Here is a 23788-nt window from a genome sequence, read left to right on the forward strand (position 1 = left end):
CAGCCATTTTTATAAAGTTGTTCTCTGACCTTCACACATGAATTGTGACATGTGTACCCACAGTCATCATGTACACTCATACATACACAGTAAATAAAGAGTTTGAAAAATAAACCAATAAGCAAAGTCATAGTACTACAAGAGTATAGTAGAATGGAAAAAAAAAGGTACGAAGCACAGAGGTCAGAAAGGAAAAAGGGAAAGAAAAACATTGTTCAATAATGAAAAATATGTGCAAACAAAATAAGATGAATATGAAAGGGTACAATTTGGGGAGTATTAGGCAGGTGGTATCAGCTGAACATGTGATCTTTTATCATTCCTGTGGTTTTTTGCTCCTATTAAAATTATATTGGACTTTCTTAATATTTGAAAACAGTTTTTTCATTTTAGTAGCATTTCTTTGTTGTATAATAGGGTTCTTGGCTGGCCACTCTTAACTTTACAATTTGTGGGCTGGACAGGTTCTTCCACCTGCCCAATACTCCTCAGATTGTAATTTCTGGAATGACTAATTTTCTACCTAGAGAATGTCTCTCAAGTTTGTTAGAAGTATAGGAAACAGGTACAGCACTAAGATCTGTTACAGGGAGAAAGATATGTCTTTGTGCTTTTAAGACTCCCTACATCTCACCCTGATGAAGGGATGTAGCCATGAATTTCAAGTAGACCCCTGGAGCTTCTGAATTCTCAGACTCTATAGCAGTGAATGGCGGTATGTGGTCCTAGAAGTTGTTTTATCCACTCACCTGCACCTCAGAACTATCATACTCCAAGGTTATTCACAGGTGAGGTCTGTTCTTGGCCACTGAGGGGGAAGATACTTTTTCCTATGAAATTTACTGAGATGAGAGCTTCTTGTCCTTTTTGACTTGTTAGTATCCAGACATTCCACTCCATGCAACTGCCTCCAAAAGCTGTCTCTCTCTCTGGAGCTGAGGCATGTTAAATTTAGGATCCCTGGTTTGTGGTTGCTTCCTGTTCTCTTGCCCACAGGGTAGCTCAGTTTTTAAGTTTTCTTAAGATAGCACTAGGCTACTGCTCTGAAGTCTTACCAAGTGGCAAAATAGCTTTCCTCTCTACTGCTGACCCATCCAACAGAGGAATCACTGTCTCACCAAACCTACAACAGTATTTGAGGTTTGCAAGGGCTATATAGGAGTGTTCTGAAGGGAGAACTACCCATCTATTTTCCTCAATGTGACCTAGATTACCTGTTGAAGGAGGCTTCTGCTTCTCTTCCCCCTGTCAGAGTAATGAGGTGGAGCTGCATTCAGCTTGGCTTCTTTCCAGTGCAACACCCATCTCCTTTCCAATTTTTAAGATTGCTAACTTTGTGGATTTCTAAAGCCGTTCCTCTTGTTGAAATAGTTATTTTATTTTATTCTCACTCATCTTCATTAGGTCACACAGCTACTATTCTGTTATTTTTCCAGAAGACTCGTTATACACTTTTATTCTATGTAAGTATCAAGTGGTATTTGTCCACTTTTGAATTGGGTTGCTTTTTTGCAGTTGTTGTCTGAGCTCTTTATATATTCTGGACACTAGATTCTTAGATATGTTGTTTATAAATGTTTTGGCCTATTTTCCGAGTTTTCATTTTTTTAATGTTTTTGATGTACATTTCTAAATTTTTATCAGGTCTAACAACTATCTTTTTGTGTTTTTTTTCTAAAATGCCATTGCTAAAACCAAAGTAATAAAGATGTTCTAATATTTTAATAGTCACAAATTTTTACATTTAAATCTTTAATACATTTTAATTAACACTCATACATGATATGGGGTAGGGGTTCACCTTCATTATTCTGTGCAGATATTTAGTTGACAAGTCACCAGCTGTTGAAAGGACTATGGTTTCCCCCATTCAACTATCTTAGTACTTTTGTTAAAAAATCAGTTTATCATATACATATGCATTCATTTCTGGAGTCAATTCGATTCACTGTTAGTGGAGAACAGTATTTGAAGTCTAGCATCTTGGTAGCAGGTGTGCTCATTAGCTACTGAAGTACCATTTCTATTCCCTCTTAATGGGCAGAGGTAAGAACTGGAGGTATACAAATAAAATGATCATTCTCTTAATCGATACACATAATTCCCTTTTAAAACAATCATGTTAACTTTCTATTTCCATTTAACATCATGGGGGGTAATTTTATCTTTCCTTTTTACATATCTGTAAAGAAGTCTCAAGCATGAAAAAACTAGCTCCAATATTCCTCAATGCCTTTACTTATTTGCTCAATCGTTTTATTTAATGCAAGGGATCATTGTCTCTGCTTCACTGTGAGGGTACTGACACAGGACAACTTTCACTAAATCTTGTTCTTGCCCTGTTGCTACAAGGCTAAGAACTCTTATGCCTTCATAAAGTAACTCCAGACACTAGGCACCATGATACCCCATCTGCCCATTTCTCCTCACACATACCTATTCTATACATTCCAACTCTAATTAATTATTTTAAAAAATCCAAATTGCTATAATTCTGTAACAGTGCAAACAGTTTAAAAGGTGACAAAAATGTTGAGGTTGCCTGTTTGAATTCCAATTTGGGCACATGTATGCTTCCCTTCACTAAGGTAAGAAATATAAAAGAATATAGGTTGGGCCAGAAACATGTTAAAATTTAGATTTATCAAATTCAATGTGGTAATAAGACTGCCTAGTGGATATATATAATGGGCAGTTAGAAATCTAAGTCTGGAGTTCAGAGATGTAGAGAGAGAAATGGATTTGTTTGTAACTGCATGGAGAAGCTTATGAATGAGTTTTAGAAGGAACAGATAGGAAATAATAAAATAAATGATAACAAAGTGGTATATTTGGAAAAATGACTAACTGTGTCAAGCCAGAGATTTATTAATGGCAATTTTCAAAAAAAGAATGTAAGTTTGACTATGTGGAAGTTATTGGTGACTTTAGGAGGAATGGTTTGTCCTAGTAAGATCTTCAACTGTAGAACTTCAAAACCAATATTATGGTAATGGTATAATACTGCTAAGTAGGCTACAGACTTTATTCACTTCTACTAGATTTTACATGCATTGATTTTTCTATATATAAATCTATAAAATGCTAGCACAGGAACAGATTTGTGTACTAAACACTAAATTTAAGATATAAAACTGTTTCATCAGCCTAAATGAACTCTTATGTCACACTCCAATAATACTCCATATGCTATACAATGTCCAGTCCCTGACTCTGGAAATCTGTTCTTCCTTTTCATTAATTCTAACATTTCAACAATGCTATAGAAATACAACCATACAGTAAGTGACCTTTTTTTTTTTTGAGGGGGGGTGTGTTGAGACAGGGTTTCTTTGTGTAGCTTTGGAGCCTTTTCTAGAACTCACTCTGTAGCCCAGGCTGGCCTCAAACTCAGATCCGCCTGCCTCTGCCTCTTGTGCTGGGATTAAAGGTGTATGCCATCACTGCCTGGCAGTAAGTGACCTTTTAAGACTTGCTTTTCTTTCATTTACTATATGCCCCAAGGCTCATCTAAATTATACAGATATTAGCAATGTGTTCCTTTCCACTACAGAGTAGTATTCCATGGTAAGAATGGCTTATTTAGCCATCTACCCACTACAGAACATTTGGGTTGTTTCTAATTTGCAGTTACCACAGATAAAGCTGCCAAGAAAAATTTTGTAAAAGTTTTTGTGCAAAAACAGTGTGACTGCTGGGTCATGTTAAGTATATGCTTAACTTTATAAAAATTTCCAAACTCTTCTACCCAGTAGCTGTATTTTACAATCCTGTCATTGTGTGACAAATCTAGTCTACATCCTCAACAGTATTTGGCATTTTTACTATTTTCTCTTTAGCAATTCTGATAAGTATATACCATACCACACTGTAGTTTTAATTTGCACTTCCCAGTGACTTATGAGGGTTAATATATTTTCACATAATTACTTCTATTTGTCCTCTTTAGTGACAATGTTTATGTCTTCTTTTATTTTCTAATGGAATTGTTTATTTTTGAGTTTTGAGCATATCTTTTCCATTGATCAGATATTACATGGGTTGGAAGTAATTTCTTGCCTTTCCTCTTCTTAATACTTTGCAGAATAAAAAGTTTTAATTTTGATGAAGTCTAAATATTTACTTTTTTCTTGTAGACTGTGCTTTTGAGTTGAAGATTAAGTACCTGACTCCTGAAAATTTTTCTTGAATGATTTTTCTTAACGTTTTCCACCTTACATTTAAATACATGACACATTTTGAGGTACTTTTAGAATGTATTTTGTTGGCTTGTGGAAATTCAATTTGTTGAAATGACTGCCCTTTCTTCTTGATCACTTTGTACTTTTTCAAAATTAGTTAAGCATGTTATTGTGTGTTTATTTCTGAATTTTATTTCCTGTTCCATTGATTTATACATCTGTTCTTCTGCAAATATCATAGTATCTTGATTACTGCAGCTTCATAGTAAGTCTTGAAGTTATTTAAGTCTTGAAGTTATAAAATGTGGGTCCTCCAACTTTATATTTTTCAAAATTGATTTAGTTTAATAAATTGTATACCCGGTATTTTCAGCTGCCCTATAAAAAAGAAAATGAATAAAGAACAATTGTGGTGGAAGGAAATTAGAGAAAATACAGTATTTACATTTCATATTCCCTAAGAATATTTATTTTCAAATACAAGTATGCCTCAGAATCAGCAAAGTAGGTCATATAGATTTCTGGGTTTTAGCCTCAAAGATTGAATTTGAACTTTGAAATTCAACTGATTCTGGTGCAAGTGGTTCTGAGATTTTGAAAAACAACAATCTAGGCAAAAATGAGACAACCCAAAACCTCCAATTATTACTGTGGTTGGGACTGATACTGTTTTCTTTCTTTGTATTCTTTTTCCAATTCCCACTTCAGTTTCCAGGATGCAACAGGCTCAATTTTTTTTCTGAAGACACATATCAATTAGTGGCTACATATGAATGAATAATAAAATACAGTCATTATATTTTTTGAAGTATGATTTCTATTATAACCTAAATCCTAAAAAAAATCATGGTCATATTATAATTGAATTCTTAGACAGGGTCACTAAGAATTTGCTTTAGACTCAGATAAGCTAGAACTCAATTGTTTGCTTAAAAAAGGATCCACACAGATCCAAATTTATGTAATCTCATAATATGTATTTAGAGATCAAGAAGGAAATCCTGACACATGATTCTAATTGAGAATAATCAACAGATGTGAGTGCCAATGAGCCACCTGCACATCTTTCCCATTAATCCTACAGTACTTATGATTCACTTGCCTAGCAAAAACATCAAACTATAAAATAGAAATAGCAAGTGTTCTTCCTTTATCTTATTATATAGGATGGATATATCTGAAAATAAAAACCAAGGCTTCAAATTCTAAAAAGTTTATGTTGCTGCTGCACATCTTTAATCCCACCATTCAGGAAGCAGAGGCCAGTGGATTTCTGTGAGTTCCAGACCAGCCACAGCCACCTAATGAGACACTGTCTCAAAAAAAAAGTTTATGCTGGGTATTTTCATTGAGAATAAACATTTAATGCCAAGCATGGTAGGTGGTGCACGCCTTTAATCCCAGCACTACAGAGGCAGAGGCAGGTGGATCTCTGAGTTTGAGGGCAGCTTAGTGAGGTATGCATAGTGAGTTTCAGGGCAGCTAGGGATACACATTGACACTTTGCCTCAAAAAAAAAAAAAAGAGAGAATAAGTACTTTTAAGTTTTAAAATAAACTTATCAGACATTTTATTTCCAGATATTCCTTGCTAATGTACTTCCTATACCCCTTACAAAATAATTTTCATATTCTGCTTAAAAACTTTCATATTCCTGTAAAAGAAAACAGCAGCTACAGGTAAGAGGATTCTATAAACTCTGGGGAAATTTTAGGAACACAACTTGTATTTTTATATATATAAAACTATTTATTGGGATATAAAAAGTACTCCAGAATTATCTGTCTACATAGGAGTTATACATAGTTTTCAACGATATTCAGCACACAAACTGAAATATTACCACACTTTTGTCCTCTTGCTTTATTCTAGGGAAGACAGCTCCTCCATAAGCTCTTCCTTTTCTTGTTGCAACTCCTGCAAATGCTGCTGGTTTTGCTCCAATCTGTCCTCCAACCACTGTAGTAGAGGCCCACTGACTGCTGACATCTGGCTGCACAAATTCTTGGTAAACACTTCAATAGGAAAAGAAAAAAAACAGATAACTATGAGATAACTATGAAAACTACTACTCACTGGCATGCTCCTACTATACTACCAACAATACCTTAGTTTTGGGCACAGGAAAAAGGAATTGGAGAAACAAGTTTCTAAAGTATAATAAGTAGGACTGGTAAATGATTTTCAGTAGTCAACTAGAGGGAAAAGAGCTGAGCAAAGCAGATACATATTCTGAAGCCCTAGATCCATAAGCCAAATAGAAATCTAATTATGTAAAAAAATAAAATTAAATTTAAAAAAAAGGAGAAAAATGGCCAGCTCTTCATTTCTTCAAGTGAAAGGGCTAAGAAAGCACAGAAGAATTCCCTTTTCCAGCAGGACTCTACTGTCTCCTCAAATGGAAATAGAATTAAGCCTATGGAAGTTAAGCTTGTCTCTTTTGATCAGCACTAGAGTCTTGTGCCTAGAAAGCTATCTGGCAGAGAAAAGGTACTTAAAACTTTTTTTTTTGATGAATAAACAAATGAATGGATGCTATTTAGTAACTAACCTATCTATCACTAATTTAAAATTTTCTATTAAATATGAATTATTTCATATATAAGTGCCTGTCTCTAGGCACTGCCCAGGTACACTGATCAGTTTTTCTACTTTTGAGCTGTTACTACATTTTTTAAATCATTGTGATTTTAGAGTATGGTTGTATGCCATACATTACCAATCTTAACTCTTTGTCATGTTATATTGAGATAAAAATGATGGGATATACCAAGCCATGCTTCCTTTCTTGTCTTCACAAAGAAGTTTCCTACCAATCAGAAATCTTTCCACTGGTTGTTGTGGTGCATGCCTTTAAGCCCAGCACTTTAGAGGCAGAGGCAGGCAGATCACTGTGAATTTGAGAACAGGGTGGTCTACATAGTGAGTTCTGGGACAGCCCAGGCTACACAGAAAGACCCTGTCTCAAAATAACAAACAAACAAACAAACAAAATAGAAAAGAAAGCTTTCCACTGTTCTTCACCAGTGACTTAGTTTATAAATGTTTTGTTGTTGCTGTTTTTGTTTTAGTTTTACTTTTTTTAAAGTCAGGGTCTCACTCAGTAGCCAGGTTTTATTCCAGAACTCTCTGTGAAGACTAGGTTGGCCTCAAACTTATGGTAGTCCTCTTGCCTCTGCCCCCTAAGAGCTGGTACTATAGACATACAACACCACACCTTGATTAGTCATTAAATTGGGAAATCTGGGTTAGCTGAATAATAAGTGTAGCTAGGGATGTGTGTATGTTGAAAAAAGTAAATTGGTACGTATACTAATACAGAGTTTTTTGCTCCTTAGACTTACCCAGGAATTCCTCCTCTACTTATTCATATGGAAAACTTCCTGCCTCATGTATTCCCTTTCCTCTATCTGACTATCTCTTCCAACTCTTAATACAAAAGGTTGGTAGTAATGTGATAAAACCAGTTCATAATGGTACATTGCTAAAATTTCTGGAAGTTACTGAGCATCCATGCTATGGAATACTGCAGGAACTGGGGTTCCCTAAGAGGTAGTATTTAAACATATACGAGCACAACACTGAGCTAGTCTATAAAAAAGCTTTTCTGGTTTTCCTTCTGTCTTATCATAAAGCTACATTTATAGTATTTAAGGGTCTGTAGGGTTTCAAAGAAATGTAAGGAGCAAGATTAGTTAAATTTTTGAGAAGAAAACTCCAAAATAAACTAAAGTTGCTTCTATAAAATGAATATGTCAGAGATCACTTCATATACTCCAGAAAAAAAAAAAGCTTACCCGAGCCATTATGGATCTTGGTTACTGAGTCCAGATGTGTAAGGCTAAAGGGATAAGGTACTTTATGTTAGCAATGAAGCAGAATCAAAATGGTCAGGTGTTTAATAAAATTTAATAACCTACATCAGACCTTTGCCAATTGGATTAGATGAACACAATGATTTGAATTCCCACCATTGTTCATTTTAAATTTATTTTGGGGATATGGTTTTATTTAAAAATTCAAAAGATAATTCAAGACATAATTATGAAATTACTATCTCTCACTAAAGCTCTTGATACACTACACATTTAGTAGACAAGGCCCAGTACTACACAATGGGACCACTAGGATGTTGTGGTTTATTTTCACAACCAGAAAAAGAAATGTGTTTTGACTTGAAGGATCCAAAACATATGAGGCAAGATAGTAATGTCAAAGAGATCATTACAATATGGTGTGAGAAACATGATTTGAAGCTGCTGTGAAGCTCTCTCCCAGATAGGTAGAAGGAAAGGGGATTCAAGAGCTGAGCTGTTAGATAAAGGGTCTTCACTGAAGTTAACAAGAGAAACAATAAGAGTTGCTACCTGTGAATCCTTCTATATGCATCCTGTTCTTCCTGACACAGGATCTTTGGCAGCTCTACTGCTGATTCAAGGCATACCTTCCCAATAGTGATATGAGGTACAATATGGATTGGGATTTCAATTCTTTCATACCTGCAAGGCAACCAATTTAGGTCACATTTTATCCCTTAATTAGAATAAGTTCTCTTTAACTTTAACGACTTTGGAATATGGAGTGCTTCAAAGATTACATATTACTATAATTCATTAAGTTGCTCAATTTGACAGTGGAGAGAGTTCAAATTGGGCTTTAATGGAGAGCAAATTAGAAGTCTATTTGTACACTCATTCTCTAGTCCCTTAGTGAATTTGAATCCATTTCTGCAAATTTAACAGAAACGTTTAGGAATTCAAAATCAATATGACCAACTGTCCAAATAAAAGAAACAACTAACAATGCTTTTAGTCAATAAGTTGCATGAAGCTGAATAAACTGACTCCAATGCAGTGACTCTATCGGATGCATTTTGTAGATGGAATTATTCACATAAATAACTAGCACCCCTCAATTTTTGTTCTCTTCTATAGATAAAACTACATAAGATATTTATATATACTCCCATTCCATGATAGAATGGAAGGTACGGACAAGCTTGTTCTAAGTCCAATCAAGCCACCTGTATATATTTCTCACTCACAATATACCTAAACTCTACATTAACAGTGGGGTCAGTGGATGATCCAGTCTGGGAGCCTTCTACATTATGAAATCCATGGGTACATGGTAGTAAAGTAGAATAAGATCTAGTTCTCTGCTGCTTTCTCTTCCTACCCACCAAAGTGTCTTTGGGTCCTATATCATAACTTAGATGAAACATACATAATAGGAGATTACAAATATCCTTCACTTATCCATATTTACATAATCAGGAGAGAGTTAATGAAACAATATACAATAGTGGCCTTTGAAGAAGGCTACTTTGTGGGGGTAAAACACAGTGATTATTATTAATGATGAGTCCAGAAACACTAAAGAAGTCAGTCTGCTACTCTTAGTTCTCTTATCAAGGTTTCCAACTAAATTTGCTGGATGTATATGCATAAATGGTCCCAACAGTATACCATATTTGAACATACATTTCCTTAAATTCATTGAAGAAACTGCAGAGTTTCTGTTAGTTGACCAAAACTGAAATCCTAGAACCAAGGTAAACCATAGATATCTAAAGCTTATAACAGAGATTCTGCCTCTGATAATGAACTAGTTGTTCTAGTCAATCTTCCTACTAAAAACAATTAAAACTCACTTAAAGAAATAACTGTCTGACAGAAGTCACTGGAGAGCTACCAAAACAGTAAGTAATGACAGAGCCAACAACTAAAGAGGGAGAAAATTTCAGAGATGAGCCTCACAGTTAGATCCAGTTTTCCCAGAAAAATATGATTCTAAATGAGGAAACTTATAGGAAAGAAGTTCCAAAGAGTTTTCAAAAGTACTGATGAGTTCAGAATGACAAAATTATAGCTGAGGACATACAAGGGTAGAGAAGCTCTGCAAACTGTTCTCAGGCATATGATGGTAAACATACTAGGAACAAAAAGAGATCTATATAGTATTGTACTGGCTGGTTTTGTGTGTCAACTTGACACAAGCTAAAGTCATCAGAGGAAGGAGCTCCAGTTATGGAAAGGCCTCCATGAGATCCAGCTGTAAGTCATTTTCTTAATTAGTGATCAATAGGGGAGGGGACAGCCCATGGTGGGTGGTGCTATTCCTGGGGTGGAGGGAGGTCCTGGGTTCTATAAGAAAGCAAGCTGAGCAAGCCATGAAGAGCAAGCCAGTAGCAGCTCCCCTCCATGGCCTCTGCATCAGCACCTGCCTCCAGGATCCTGCCCTGTTTGAGTTCCTGTCCTGACTTCCTCCAATGATGAACTATGATCTGGAAGTATAAGCCAAATATACCCTTTCCTCCTCAACTTGCTTTTTGGTTATATGTAGAATGAATCTTAAAAGTCTTATTAATAAAAACAAACCCAGAGCCAGGTACTGGGATGAATGCTGAAATATCAGAGAAACAGAACAAGCCACAGCCACCTCACCTTGCCAATTCCTCAGCTGATCCTGTTTCCTCAGACTGGAAGCCTGAGTTCTCATCCAAATGAACCTCAGCCAAACTGCTGCTCAAAAGCCCAAAGCTTAACCAGCTCTAGTTCCTGGTTTTCATGCCTTATATACCTTTCTGCTTCCTACCATCACTTCCTGGGATTAAAGATGTGAGTCACCATGCCTGGATGTCTCCAGTGTGGCTTTGAACTCACAGAGATCGAGGCAGATCTCTGCCTTCGGAATACTAGGATTAAAGGCGTGTGTGCCACCATTTTCTGGCCTTTCTATCTAGTGGCTGTTCTGTTCTCCGGCCCCAGGCAAGTTTATTAGGGTACACAATATTTTGGGGAACACAATATCATCACATTTCTCCTCTTTTGTCTAAAATTTTAAAAAAGCTTATAACTAATACAAAAAAAACTATATCCAATAAGTATACACAACATATACAGTCAAGATTACACTACAATGTCTAGTCCATTAACATTTGACAGATTCAGACAAAAAACTCCATTATATACATTAACAATGTCTAGTCCATTATCATTTGACAAATTCAGATAAAAATTTTCATTATTTATCCTATTTAAAACAAGTAGTTCCTTTTTAAAAGTAGATTCAATAATCTCCCTTTTTTATCTTATCATATCCGTACTCTTTTTTCTTTTCATAATAAATTCAACAATCTACATTTTGTCATTTTTATATCTTTGCCTTTTTCTTTTTAGAGTAGATTCAATGAATGATATACCAATTTATCTTATTATCTTTTTTCTCAGAGTAGATTCAATGATCTACCTCATATCTATATTCTTTTTCTTTCTTTTCAAACAAAAACTCTGAATCTAATCTCCTTGTTCAGCTTTTTTTCCTGACCATTAACAATTAACAACTTGTAACCAACCAGCATAAACGATGACAATTATCCATAAGCCATTGATTGACCAAAAAAACACCCATTCCACCTCTTGGGAATGTGGGCATCATTTTCTTAAAATTACTTCCTGCTTTCTGAGGGCAAAGACATCTTTAGGAGATCCTGAAAAGAAAATTTGGGGGTTAATTGTCAAGTCCTGTTATCATTTGTCCAGTTTCTGCATAATGGGAAAGTGCAGGGCTTGTTTCAAGTCCTTGCTTGAGTAGTCTGTGAATCTGGATCATCTCGAAATTGTCCTGAGCAGTTTGTAGTCCAAAACTGATCTTTCCTTGGTGTTAATCAGCTTAATGGCTTTACCATAGTCCATGTGGAATCATCTTTGTGGGGTCCCATCATCTCTTTGAAGATTTCAAAGTTGTTGTTAGGCGTGGTCATGGTTCCCTGCAGATTTTTTGTGTGTGTGCCTCCTCTGTGGTTTGGAGCAATCACAGTCTGATAAATGTCTGTCTCTCGGAACCATGAATGTTCTTCCCTAGAACAGAAAATCTTCACAGCAATTTCTCCCCACCATTTGTCTTGCCAAACTTTTCCAAACTGACCTTTGCCGATGCTTTCTTGTAACATGATGGTCCTGGCAATTCTTCTCTGAACAAGCAGCAGTAAACCCTTCATCCCAGGTAGCAGCATCACCGCAGTCACCAACATGAGAAGGAGCCAGCAACTCGGAGCAGTAGCTGCTGCCTCCATGGTCCCACTGCCACCATTTGTGGCTTGGCCACAGCCACAGCTTCTTTGTAGCAAGCCTCCCAGGCTGGCCTCAAACTCAGGATCCTCCTGCCTCTGCCTTCTTCAGTATATCCAACCAGTGTGCCACCACAACTGGCAACATGTAGCTCGGGTCTGAGCTGGGGCCCACAAGGCCATAGGCAAGTGGCTTTTTCTCAAATTCGTACCATGAACATTGGGCGCCAGATGTAGCATGAATCTTAAAAGTTCTTATTAATAAAAACAAACCTGGAGCTAGGTATTGGGGTGAATGCTGAAATATCAGAGAAACAGAACAAGCCACAGCCACCTCACCTTGCCAATTCCTCAGCTGACCCTGTTTCCTCAGACTGGAAGCCTCTGAGTTCTCATCCAAATGAATCTCAGCTGAACTGCTGCTCAAAGGCCTAAAAGCTCAACCAGCTCTAGTTCCTGGTTTTCATGCCTTATATACCCTTCTACTTCCTACCATCACTTCCTGGGATTAAAGGCGTGAGTCACCATGCCTGGATGTTTCTAGTGTGGCTTTGAACTCACAGAGATCCAGATGGATCTCTGCCTTCGGAGTGCTAGGATTAAAGGTGTGTGCGCCACCATTTTCTAGCCTCTGTGGCTAGTGGCTGTTCTGTTCTCTGACCCCAGATAAGTTTATTAGGGTGCATAATATTTTGAGGAACACAATATCACCACAGTTATAGTATTTCGTCACAGCAATAGAAACCCTAACTAATATAGGGACTAGAAGCCTAAACTTGAATTATCTCAATTCCTAACTAAATACAAAGTTCTACTAGCTAGAATATAGAAAGCCACAAAAACCCTTTCTCTTACTATAGAAAATATTAGGTAATAAAATATAAAAGAAAATATCTTTTAAGTATGACTACAAAAGTAATTTCAAATAAATTATGTTCTAGAAAGGAACAATGAATAGATTATAGGTAGAGAACAGTGATCACTCTTCTCATTTGAGACAGAGAAAGGTAAATGATAGGGCTTTGCCTAAAGCTTAACTTTGCTGGGAGTAAGGAGAAATGAACAGGGCTTGTAATTATGCAGGTGTATGTGATAGACTGAAACATGTAGAAGCCTTAAACAGAATTGATTCAACTCCACAATCAAATTTAAGTCACCCGATGACCAGAGTAGGTCAGTTTGGACTTTCTCTTGACCATTGCCAGTAGTCTATTGTGGAGGTATCTTTGTGGATTTCTGTGGACCTCTCTAGCACTTTGCTTCTTCCTATTCCCATATATCATGGGCGCTCTTTCCTTGTTCTCCCTCTCTGTTCTTGATCCAGCTGGGATCTCCCGATCCCCTAAGCTCTCTTTCCCTCAACTGTTGCCCTTCATTACCTCCCCTCACGTCCAATTTGCTCATGTAGATTTCATCCATTTCTCTGTTGTTGGGTGATCCCTGTGTCTTTCTTAGGGTCCTGTTTTCTAGGTAGCCTCCCTGGAGTTGTGAGTAGCAGTCTAGTCATCCTTTGTTTTACATCTAGTATCCACCTATGAGTGAGTACATACCATGTTTGTCTTTCTGAGTCTGGGTTACCTCACTCAGGATGATTTTTTTCTAGATCCATCCATTTGCCTGCAAACCTCATGATGTCACTGTTTTTCTCTGCTGAGTAGTACTTCATTGTGTATATGTACCACATTTTATTTATCCATTCTTCATTTGAAGGGCATCTAGGCTGTTTCCAGGTTCTGGCTATTACAAACAATGCTGATATGAACATAGCTGAGCATGTGCCCTTGTGGTATGATTGAGTATTCCTTGGGAATATGCCCAAGAGTGGTATAGCTGGGTCTTGGGAGAGACTGATTCCCAACTCTAGTGATCGGATGGCCAAACACCCTAACTGTCATGGTAGAACTCTCATCCAATGACTGATGGAAGCGGAGAACCTTGGCCAGGCCCCAGGTGGAGCTCCGGCAGTCCAATCGGCAAGAAAGAGGAGGGATTGTATGAGAGAGAATTGTTGAGACCATGATTGGAAAAAGCACAGGGACAAATAGCCAAAGTAGTGGAAACACATGAACTATGAACCAATAGCTGAGGAGCCCCCAACTGGATCAGGCCCTCTGGATAAGTGAGGTAGTTGATTAGCTTGAACTGTTTGGGAGGCATCCAGACAGTGGGACCAGGACCTGTCCTTAGTGTATGAGCTGGCTGTTTGGAGCCCGGGGCCTATGCAGGGACACTTTACTCTGCCTGGGAGGAGGGGACTGGACCTGCCTGGACTGAATCTACCAGGCTGAGCTGAATCCCCAGGGGAGTCCTTGCCCTGGAGGAGATGGGAATGGGGGTGGGCTGGGGGAGGATGGGTAGGGCGGGAGGAGGGAGGACAGGGGAATGAATCCATGGCTGATATGTAAAATTAAGTTATATTATAAAATAAAAAAAATTAAGCCACAAGCTTTACTAAGAACATGGGAATAAGATTTGGGCTGAAAAGCAGAGTGATCTTCAGTATTTCATATTTCTTAGATCTAAAATTCACGCTATACATGGGAACTGTGATGACCATTGGGCAGTTGTCACCCTGTGCTCATATCATAGCAATAAAGATAGGTAGGTAGGTAGGTGGGTAGATATATAGATAGATAGGAAATGAAAAGAAAAAAGGAAAAAAAGGAATTAAAAAATAAAGTTGGGATATAGTTCTGACTCAATTAACTTCTGAATGGATAGAAATAAGCCTTAAATTTTATATAAAATACTTCAATTAATAATGAACTAATTCTTTTTTTAAAATTTTAGACAGGGCCTCTTGATATAGTTCAAGCAAACCTGGAACTCACTCAGTATCTCAGGCTGGTCTCTAACGTGTGAAACAAAGTTTCAGCCTTTCTAGTGTTGGGATTACAGGCCTGCATTATAATTTCTGGCTCATATCTATTCTCAAATGTACATGGAACTCTCTCCCCAGCATACACCACATGTTAGACCATAGGTACCTAGCAAAATTTAAAAGTATTTTTTCTGATTACAGCATAAGGAAACTAGAAATGAATGGCATGAGGAAAAATAGAAAATCCACAGATAAATAAATTAAACAAGATACTCTTAAACAACAAATGGGATAAAGAACTCATAAGAGAAATGAAAAGAAACCCTGAGACAAATGAAAATGAAAACATAGTTAATCTATGATAAGATGAAGCAAAAGATTTTCTGATGAAGAAAGTCAACACAGATTATTTATAGGCATGAATATGTACACTGAAAAAGAATAAGAAAAGCAAGATGGCTTAGTGGGTAAAGGTATTTGTTGCACGAGCATAATGACCTAAATCAGATATCCAGGACCCAAACAGTAGAAGGAGAACTCCAGAAAGTTGTTCTCTAACCTTGACATGTATATCATGTCATAGCACACCTCCACACATCATGCACATGTGCATGCAAAAGCACACACATGTAATAAATATTTTTTAAAGTTGAGCATGGTGGTGCATACCTTTAATCCCAGCACTTGGGAAGCAGAGGCAGGTTGATCTTTGAGTTCAAGGCCAGCATGATCTACAGAGCAAGTTCCAGGACAGTCAGGGCTACACAGAGAAACCTACATAAAGAAACCCCATACCAAAAACCTAAATAAATAAATAAATGAAATTTTAAAAGAAATCTACTTTGCTACAGATGCAGATAATGAGCTCCAGAAATTTATCTATTTAAGACCCTGTCTGAAAACAAAACAAAGATTCAAGAACATTAAAATAGAGATTAGGGCTGGTGAGACTAGGATGGTTCAGAGGGTAAAAGCACTTGTCATGAAACTCTGACAATTTCAATTTAATGCATGGAAACTACAGTAGAACAAGAGAACTGACCCCCAAAACTTGTTCTCTGACCTGCATGCCATGTGTACCATGCCATGTGTGTACACACACCACATATACAAATACAGTAATAATAAACAAGAAAATAAGCCAACAACCCAATTTCATACCTCAAAGAGAAAAATTTGACTAAACCTAAACCAAGCAGAAAGAAATGGATAATAAATAGTAGATAAAATAGAACAGAGAACATAAAATCAACAGAAGGAAACAAAAATTTGCTTTTTAAAACCAACACAATTTTAGCAAGGTACACTAAGGGGGAAAGGAAGGATTATTCAAATAACTAAAATTAGAGTTGGAAAGGATAATTAAAACCAGTGGCAATGATGAGGCTCAGGAGATGGTTCAGCAGTTAAGAACAGTGGCTGCTCTTGCAGGGGACTGTTGTAGTTAGGTTTCTATTGCTATAACAAAACACCATGACAAAAAGCAAATTATGGAGGAAAGGGTTTATTTGGCTTACACTTCAGCATTGTTGTTCATCAGTGAAGGAAGCCATGACAGGAACTCAAGCAGAGCAGGATCCTGAAGGCAGGAGCTGTTGCAGAGGCCATGGAGGGGAGCTGCTTACTGGCTTTCTCCTCCTGGCTTGCTCAGCCTGCTTTTTTACAGAACGCAGGACCACCAGCCCAGGGATGGCACCACTCACCACCGGCTGGGCCCACCCCCATCCAGTCACTAATTAAGAAAATGTTTTACAGGCCTGCCTACAGCTGGATCTTATGGAGACATTATCTTAATTGAAGTTCCCTCTCAAATGACTATAGTTTGTGTCAAGTTGACATAAAACTAACCAGCACAAGGAACTCATTTCAGTTCCCAGTACCCACATGGCAGCTTATAACCACATGTAACTACAGTTGTAGGGGATCCAACAACTTCTTCTGGTCCCTGTGGGCACTGCACACACATGGTGCATAGGCAAGCATTCAGGCACAACACTCATACACATAAAAATAAATAAATCTGGGCCAGGGGTGGGGGTGGGGGGTGGCGCACGCCTTTAATCCCAGCACTCGGGAGGCAGAGGCAGGCGGATCTCTGTGAGTTCGAGGCCAGCCTGGGCTACCAAGTGAGTTCCAGGAAAGGCGCAAAGCTACACAAGAGAAACCCTGTCTCAGAAAACCAAAAATAAATAAATAAATAAATCCTTTTAAATGCCAATGAAATAAAAAGGACTATAAGTGAATATTATAAACAATTGTATACCAATAAATTGAATAACAACTGTAACATAATTCTCTGTAATAAAAAAAAAGTTTATTGTTCAGGCTGGAGAGATGGCTCAACAGTTAAGAGCACTACCTGCTCTTCCAGAGGTCCTGAGTTCAATTTCCAGCAACCACATGGTGGCTCATAACAAACTATAGTAGGATCATATGACCTCTTCTGGCATAAAGGAATACACGCAGATAGAGCACTCATATACATAAAATAAATAAATCAAACTTTAAAAAGTTTATTGTTCTTTTTTAAACTTTTATTTTTATTTATTTTATTTTATGTTTATGTGTGTTTTGCCTGCATAAATATCTGTGTACCACATGCGTGAAGTAACCATGAAGGCCAGAATAAATTGATGAATCTTTGGAACTGGAATTACGGACAGTTGTGAGCCAACTCACAATGTGGGTGCTGGGAATCAAACCCCAGTCTTTTGGACGAGCAGCAAGTGCTCTTAACTACTGAGCAATCTGTCCAACCCCTAGTTTTTTGGTTTACTTAAATGTTGAGGAAATATTTCATGAGGAAATAGTAGTTATCTGTGTAGTTAACTGAGGTACCAATTTCTGAACACTCAAATATAATTTTTGAAGACACACTTGAACTTTAAATATAATGGTCCTTACTCTGTCCCCATAATTAGTGTCTTTCTGGAACCAAGACACATTGAATTCTCCATCAAGTCATGTGATGAGAATGGTCAATGGTGGAGTCAGCAGACATTCACTATGAGACCTGGATTCTGTATGAACCCTCCACCAACGATTTCCAAAGACAAGGCACTAGTGAAATTGTAAACAGACCAAATGAATAACCTTTTAAAAAGTAACCTTTTAAAAATGATTAGAACCAGGTTCAGTGTCTCATTTCTGTAATCCCAATTACTTGAGAAGGAGAGACAGCTCTTAAATTCAAGTTCCTCCTGGGCAACTTAGCAAAACTCTGTCTCAAAATAAAATTTCAAAAGGGGAATGGAGATGTGGCTCAGTTGATAGAGTACTTGCTTAATGTGTATGAAGCCCTGGATTTGATTCCCAGCACTGCATAAATCACCAGTGGTAGCACATGCCTGTTAGCCCAGCACATTGGAAGGTTTAGGCAAAAGGATGAATGAATGAATGAATTATCTGTTAATCATATAAAAATGATATGCCCTCCTTACACCTCTGTAATGTAAAAACATCTCTCCCAGACCCCTCAACTCTACTGAACTCAGTGCAGGAGCCAGTCAAGTTGGGAGTGAAACATCTGATATTTTAGATGATTATTCTGTCCCTTCCGATCAAGAATGTTGAGAACAAAGCTAATTATTTGATTCAGTTAGTGCCATTATTATTTATCTAACAAATACTTACAGAAATCATGTTTGGTTTTTTATCTGAAATACAACATAGCCTTTATGTACCTATTTTCAAGGACTAGGTTCTACATATCCAATACTACTAAGTATTCTAGACCAACATATCTTTAGTACGCAGTATTATAAAGGATTCTTTTTTTAAATTACGTGTGTGTGTGTGTGTGTGTGTGTGTGTGTGTGTGTGTGTGTGTGTGTCTGTGTGTCTGTGTGTCTGTGTGTGTATTTGTGCAGAGATCAGAAGACAACTTGCATGAGCTGGTTCTATCCTTCTACCACATGGGTCCCAGGGATCAAACTCAAGATGCTAGGCTTAGCAGCAAGTACCTTTACCCACTGAGCCACCTCACTGGCCCAAGAATTCTTTTTTTTAAATTGGCCTCACGTTTTGAATACATTTTATATCTTAGTTACTACTACCAAATTAAAATACAGTTCATCTCTTCTCCCTTCTTTCTCTCTTTTCCAAGAGTTTCACTCTGTAGCCCAGTTTCAAACTTGTGGCAATACATTTGCCTTGGCCTGCCACATGCTGGGACTTTAAGTATCAGCCACCGCACCACACTCAGCTCAGCATGGTTAACTTCTAATTACAAAAGTATTAATAACAAAAATAAATTAATAAATAAGACAAAAAAGTGCTCATTTTGGCAGCACATATACTAAATAATACAGAGAAGATTAGTATGGCCCCTGCACAAGGGTGACACACAAACTCATGAAGCGTTCCATACTTACAAATAAATAAATTAATAAATGACAATAATTACCCATATACTCATGATTATGGGGTGCCAGAGTCACTACCATTTATGGAACACTGGCATGTGCCAAATACAAATAATGGTAAATATTTGATCTGCATTATCTCAATTAAGTCTCACAACATGCATGCAATACCACCTATGTTTATTTATTTATCTCTTATTTTTTACTTTTAAAGATTTTTTTTTTTTTTTTTGGTTTTTCGAGACAGGGTTTCTCTGTGTAGCTTTGCGCCTTAAAGATTTTTTTTATGTGTCTGAGTATTTTGCCTGCATGAATGTCTGTTCACCACAGTGTACTTGGTACCCACAGAGGTGATAAGAGAGCATCAGATCCCCTGGAACTGAAGTAGCAGATGATTGTGAGCCATTGTGTAAGTGTTGGGAGACTGAACCTAGCTACTCTACAAGAGCAGCAAGTGCTCTTAACTACTGATCCACTTCTCCAGTCCATTACCTCTTTTACAAATACAAAAATCAGATGTTTAGCTGGGTATGGTGGCACATACCTTTAATCCCAGCACTTGGGAGGGAGAGGCAGAGGCAGAGGCAGATTGATCTCTGTGAGTTTGAGGCCAGCCTGGTCTACATTTTGAGTTCCAGGACAGCAAAGGGTTACACAGTGAGACACTGTCTCAAGAAAAAAAAATCAGATGTTTAGAAAACTGCACTAACTTTGATAATTCATAGCCACAGGGATAAGTAGACTGTATATTTAGTCTTCAAAGTCAGGTTGCTGGACTACAGAGTGTGAGTTATAATTGCTGCAACCCATTTTCATAAATTTTTGTTTCCATTCTGTCTTGTATCCAACACAAATATAACATAATTTTGGGCCAGGCTTGTATATATAATCTCAACATTCAGGAAGCAGGATCAGGAAGACTGTCACAAGTTTGAGGCCAGCCTGGTCTATACAGTAAGACCTGGCTTTAAATAGCAATAAAATAAATTGTCCTTCAGAAAGACTAGAGCAGCTGGGAGTCCCATTTACCACCAGCAATACAGAACAGCAGCCACATCCAAACTGATCATTACTTAAAGCAAAACTAAAATAAAACTACGACAACTTGACAGGGAAAGCAACATGTTATCACTAATTTATAGCTTAAAAATAAAACCTTTGTTTTAACAAATAATTTCTGCCATCTACTGTCATCCATGCTTTCATTTCAATTGAAGATTTTTGAATTGTTATATGGTCAAACCTGTCAATCTCCCACCATGCACAATTCCTTTGATGTTATATACTTAGAAAACCTATCAGTAATTCATATGTTCTTCACTTCTCCACTTACAGCCATCTCAACTTTTTGTTGGAACATAGCCAGTTAAAATTGAAACTCATCTGCAGATGAGTATGAGCAGATAAACACTTCTACCTTATTTCTTTCTAATATTTTATAAAAAGGTCAAAATGGAAAAAAAAACAATTTTCTATGAAACATTTGAAGACTTCTTCCATTGACCTAAAAAGAAATAGCCATCAGAATGAATGAGTCAGTAGAATGGAATTTCAGTAGTTCTTGGTCTTATGTCAATGCCTTCTTGATTGGGTCAAGATTCTACAATATATTGTTACCCATCCCAAACTTGTTAAAGGGTGTTTGGAATTCTCTATAGCGTTTTCTGACTGGAGGAGTATCCAGGTGTTATTCATCACATTTTTCCCATGTTCTGAATCAACTGCAGTCACCTGTCTTTACAACTAGAATCAAATAAGGGGCACAGGAAAAACTGAACAAACCTGTTTATTGCTCCTTCTAAGTGTCCATTAGAAACATTAAAATAGTAATTGGCATGCTCTCCACTAGAAAAGGCATTTTGACTTGCACCATGTTCATTAAGAAACTGACTATATTCGTTTTCTTTAGGATATTTACCAAACAGCATATGTTCAAAAAAGTGACTTAAGCCAGGAATATTTGGAGAGTCTGACAAATGAATCTATGTTCACAAGTACTGCTGATGACTTGTCTGTGGTGGGATCACTGATTAGAACCACTTTGATACCACTAATCAATTCTAGTCCATGATATTCTTGATAATCTTGGTCTTCTATTCTCTGGATAAGAGAATTATCCATTTTGCTATGGAGGCATCCCCCAGTTCCTTATTATTTTTTTTTTAATTTTTATTTTACTATCTCTAAATCTAAAGTCATGTCAACTATTTCATTATTATATTATATTGGTAATTCATGTCTCTCATCTCTTTTCCAAGACAGAGTCCCACTGGGTAGCTATGTAGTCTATGCTGGCCTTGAACTCCCAGAGATGCACCTAACTTTGCCTTCTGAGTGTGTGATTAAAGGTGTGCACCACCATGTCTGGCTCACTCATCTTTTTAATGATAATTTGTCTTTATTGTTTTTGACTTTTTGAGACAGGATCCCATGTAGCCCAGATTGGCATTGAACTTGCTTTGCAGCCAGGGTAATCTTGAACTTCTGATTCTCTTGCCTCTACCTGCCAAATACTGGTAGAATATAGTTATTTACCACCAAATCCAGTATTAAGACTTGTTTGAGTCAGGGTTTGGCAATGATCTCATGGTGTGGCCTAGGCTGGACCATAACTCATTATGTAACTGAGATTTTCCTTGAACTCACTGCAATCCTCCAAACTCAGCCTCCTAAGTATTTGGATTACAGGAATGAACTATCATGTCCAATGCTAAGATTTCTTTCATAATATTCTAGATAGTATATCTTCATCAGTTATAAAATTGGCAAATATTTTCAACTTTATAGGCTGTCTTTTCACTTTCTTAATATCTTTTCACACACAAGTTTTATGTTTTGCAAATGTATCTATTCTGTTATTCATGTTTTGCTGTCACATTTATGAAAACTTGTCATATTGCAAAACTCAAATGTCATAAAGATTTAACCTATGTTTTCTTCTAAGTGTTCATGGTTTTAGCTTATACATTTAGTTCACTGGTTTATCTGTAGTCAATTTTTATATATGCTATGAAATGGGGGGTCCAACTTAACTGTTCTGTATATAGAGTTGTCAAAGCACCACTCAGAAGAAAATATTCGCTTCTTGTTCAATGACATTGACACCCTTGCTGAAAGCTGATTTGATTTTATTTTGGGTCTCTCAGTTTGTTCCATTGGTCCGTATCTATATTCTAGTTTCACACTATGTAAGTTTTAAAAACTTATTTCTCTGATTTGGTCTTTTTATCAATATTGGTTATTCCATGCCTCTTAGATTTTATAATTATCTTCTCCATGTCTGCAACAAAAAGACCTTTGTAATTATGTAAGTATTTCATTGACTCTAGATATCTTTGTAGAGTATTTTCATTTAACAATATCAAGTCTTTCAGTATATCATTGTGTTAGTTTTTGTTTACTTGATAAAAAACTAGAGTAACCTGAGAAGAGGGAACCTTAATCAAAAAACTGCATTCATCATATTGGCCTGTGGGAATATCAGTGGAAGCAATTTCTTGATTAATGATTGATGTGGGATGACCCAGCCCACTGTGGATGATACTACTCCTGGGCAGGTAGTCCTTGGTGCTATAAGAAAACAGGCTGAGAAAGCCAGTAAGCCACACTTCTCCATGTCCTCTGCACCAGTTCTGCTCTAGGTTCTTATCTTGAATTTCTGCATTACTTTCCTTCAATAATAGACGGCAAGATATAAGGTGAAACAAACCAGTTCATCCCCAAACTGTTTTTGTCATTGTTTTATCACTGAAACAAAGAAGCAAACTCAATCAATCATATACATATACATATAAGTATATATGTATATTCTTTTATTTCTTTAAGTACTTTCTAGTTTTAATGGATCAAGTTTCTCCTTGCCTTGGTTAAATTTTCTCTTACATATTTTACTAAATTTAATGTTATTTTAAATGGAATTGTTTTCCCATTTTCCTTTTGTGTACTGCTAATAAATAAAAACTGATTTTGTGCTTTGAACATGAACCATGAAACTTTGCTTGCCTAACTTTGATGCTGAACCTTGTTGCTCTCGATAGAACTATGAGTTCAATGCTGAAGAACAGTGGCAAATGTTTATTCTATTTCTGTTGTTATGTGACAAACTTATTTGTCAACAATGAGTATAACAGCTAATTTATAGTTTTAATAAATGCCCATAAATGTTGTAGAAGTTCCCTTCTATTTCTAGTTCTCTACAGAGAGAGGGAGGAATTAGAGAGGGATGTGGAAAAAAGTATTTGACATGTGTTCTACTAAGGAAGAGAAAGCTGTAAAGATGATGCTGTTGATGGATCTGCTTCTGCTAACTATAAGGTCATGCTAACCTTGAATTCAGGACTTCTACCTCAAT

At 37.0% G+C, this 23788-nt stretch overlaps 1 protein-coding gene and 1 pseudogene across 5 annotated transcripts in view; one reads left to right on the plus strand and one right to left on the minus strand.

Moving 5' to 3' along the window:
• Nucleotides 1–1700: 1700 nt before the first annotated feature.
• Brcc3 (BRCA1/BRCA2-containing complex subunit 3) overlaps nucleotides 1701–23788 on the minus strand; it is a 45532-nt gene continuing 23444 nt past the window's right edge. For 3 of the 5 annotated variants that reach the window (XM_076562466.1, XM_076562463.1, XM_076562465.1), the window contains 4 exons: nucleotides 8549–8680; nucleotides 7979–8022; nucleotides 6025–6196; nucleotides 1701–4559 (listed from right to left, as the gene is read on the minus strand). In XM_076562466.1, the coding sequence (XP_076418581.1) occupies nucleotides 6045–6196; nucleotides 7979–8022; nucleotides 8549–8680 (328 nt within the window). In that variant the 3' untranslated portion in view covers nucleotides 1701–4559; nucleotides 6025–6044. The remainder of the gene's footprint in view (nucleotides 4560–6024; nucleotides 6197–7978; nucleotides 8023–8548; nucleotides 8681–23788) is intronic. The other 2 variants (XM_076562462.1, XM_076562464.1) reach the window with 2 other exon arrangements.
• On the plus strand, nucleotides 19347–19446 carry LOC121825894 (U6 spliceosomal RNA; annotated as a pseudogene).

The sequence above is a fragment of the Peromyscus maniculatus genome, chromosome X (assembly GCF_049852395.1).
Source record: "Peromyscus maniculatus bairdii isolate BWxNUB_F1_BW_parent chromosome X, HU_Pman_BW_mat_3.1, whole genome shotgun sequence".
Taxonomy (NCBI): domain Eukaryota; kingdom Metazoa; phylum Chordata; class Mammalia; order Rodentia; family Cricetidae; genus Peromyscus; species Peromyscus maniculatus.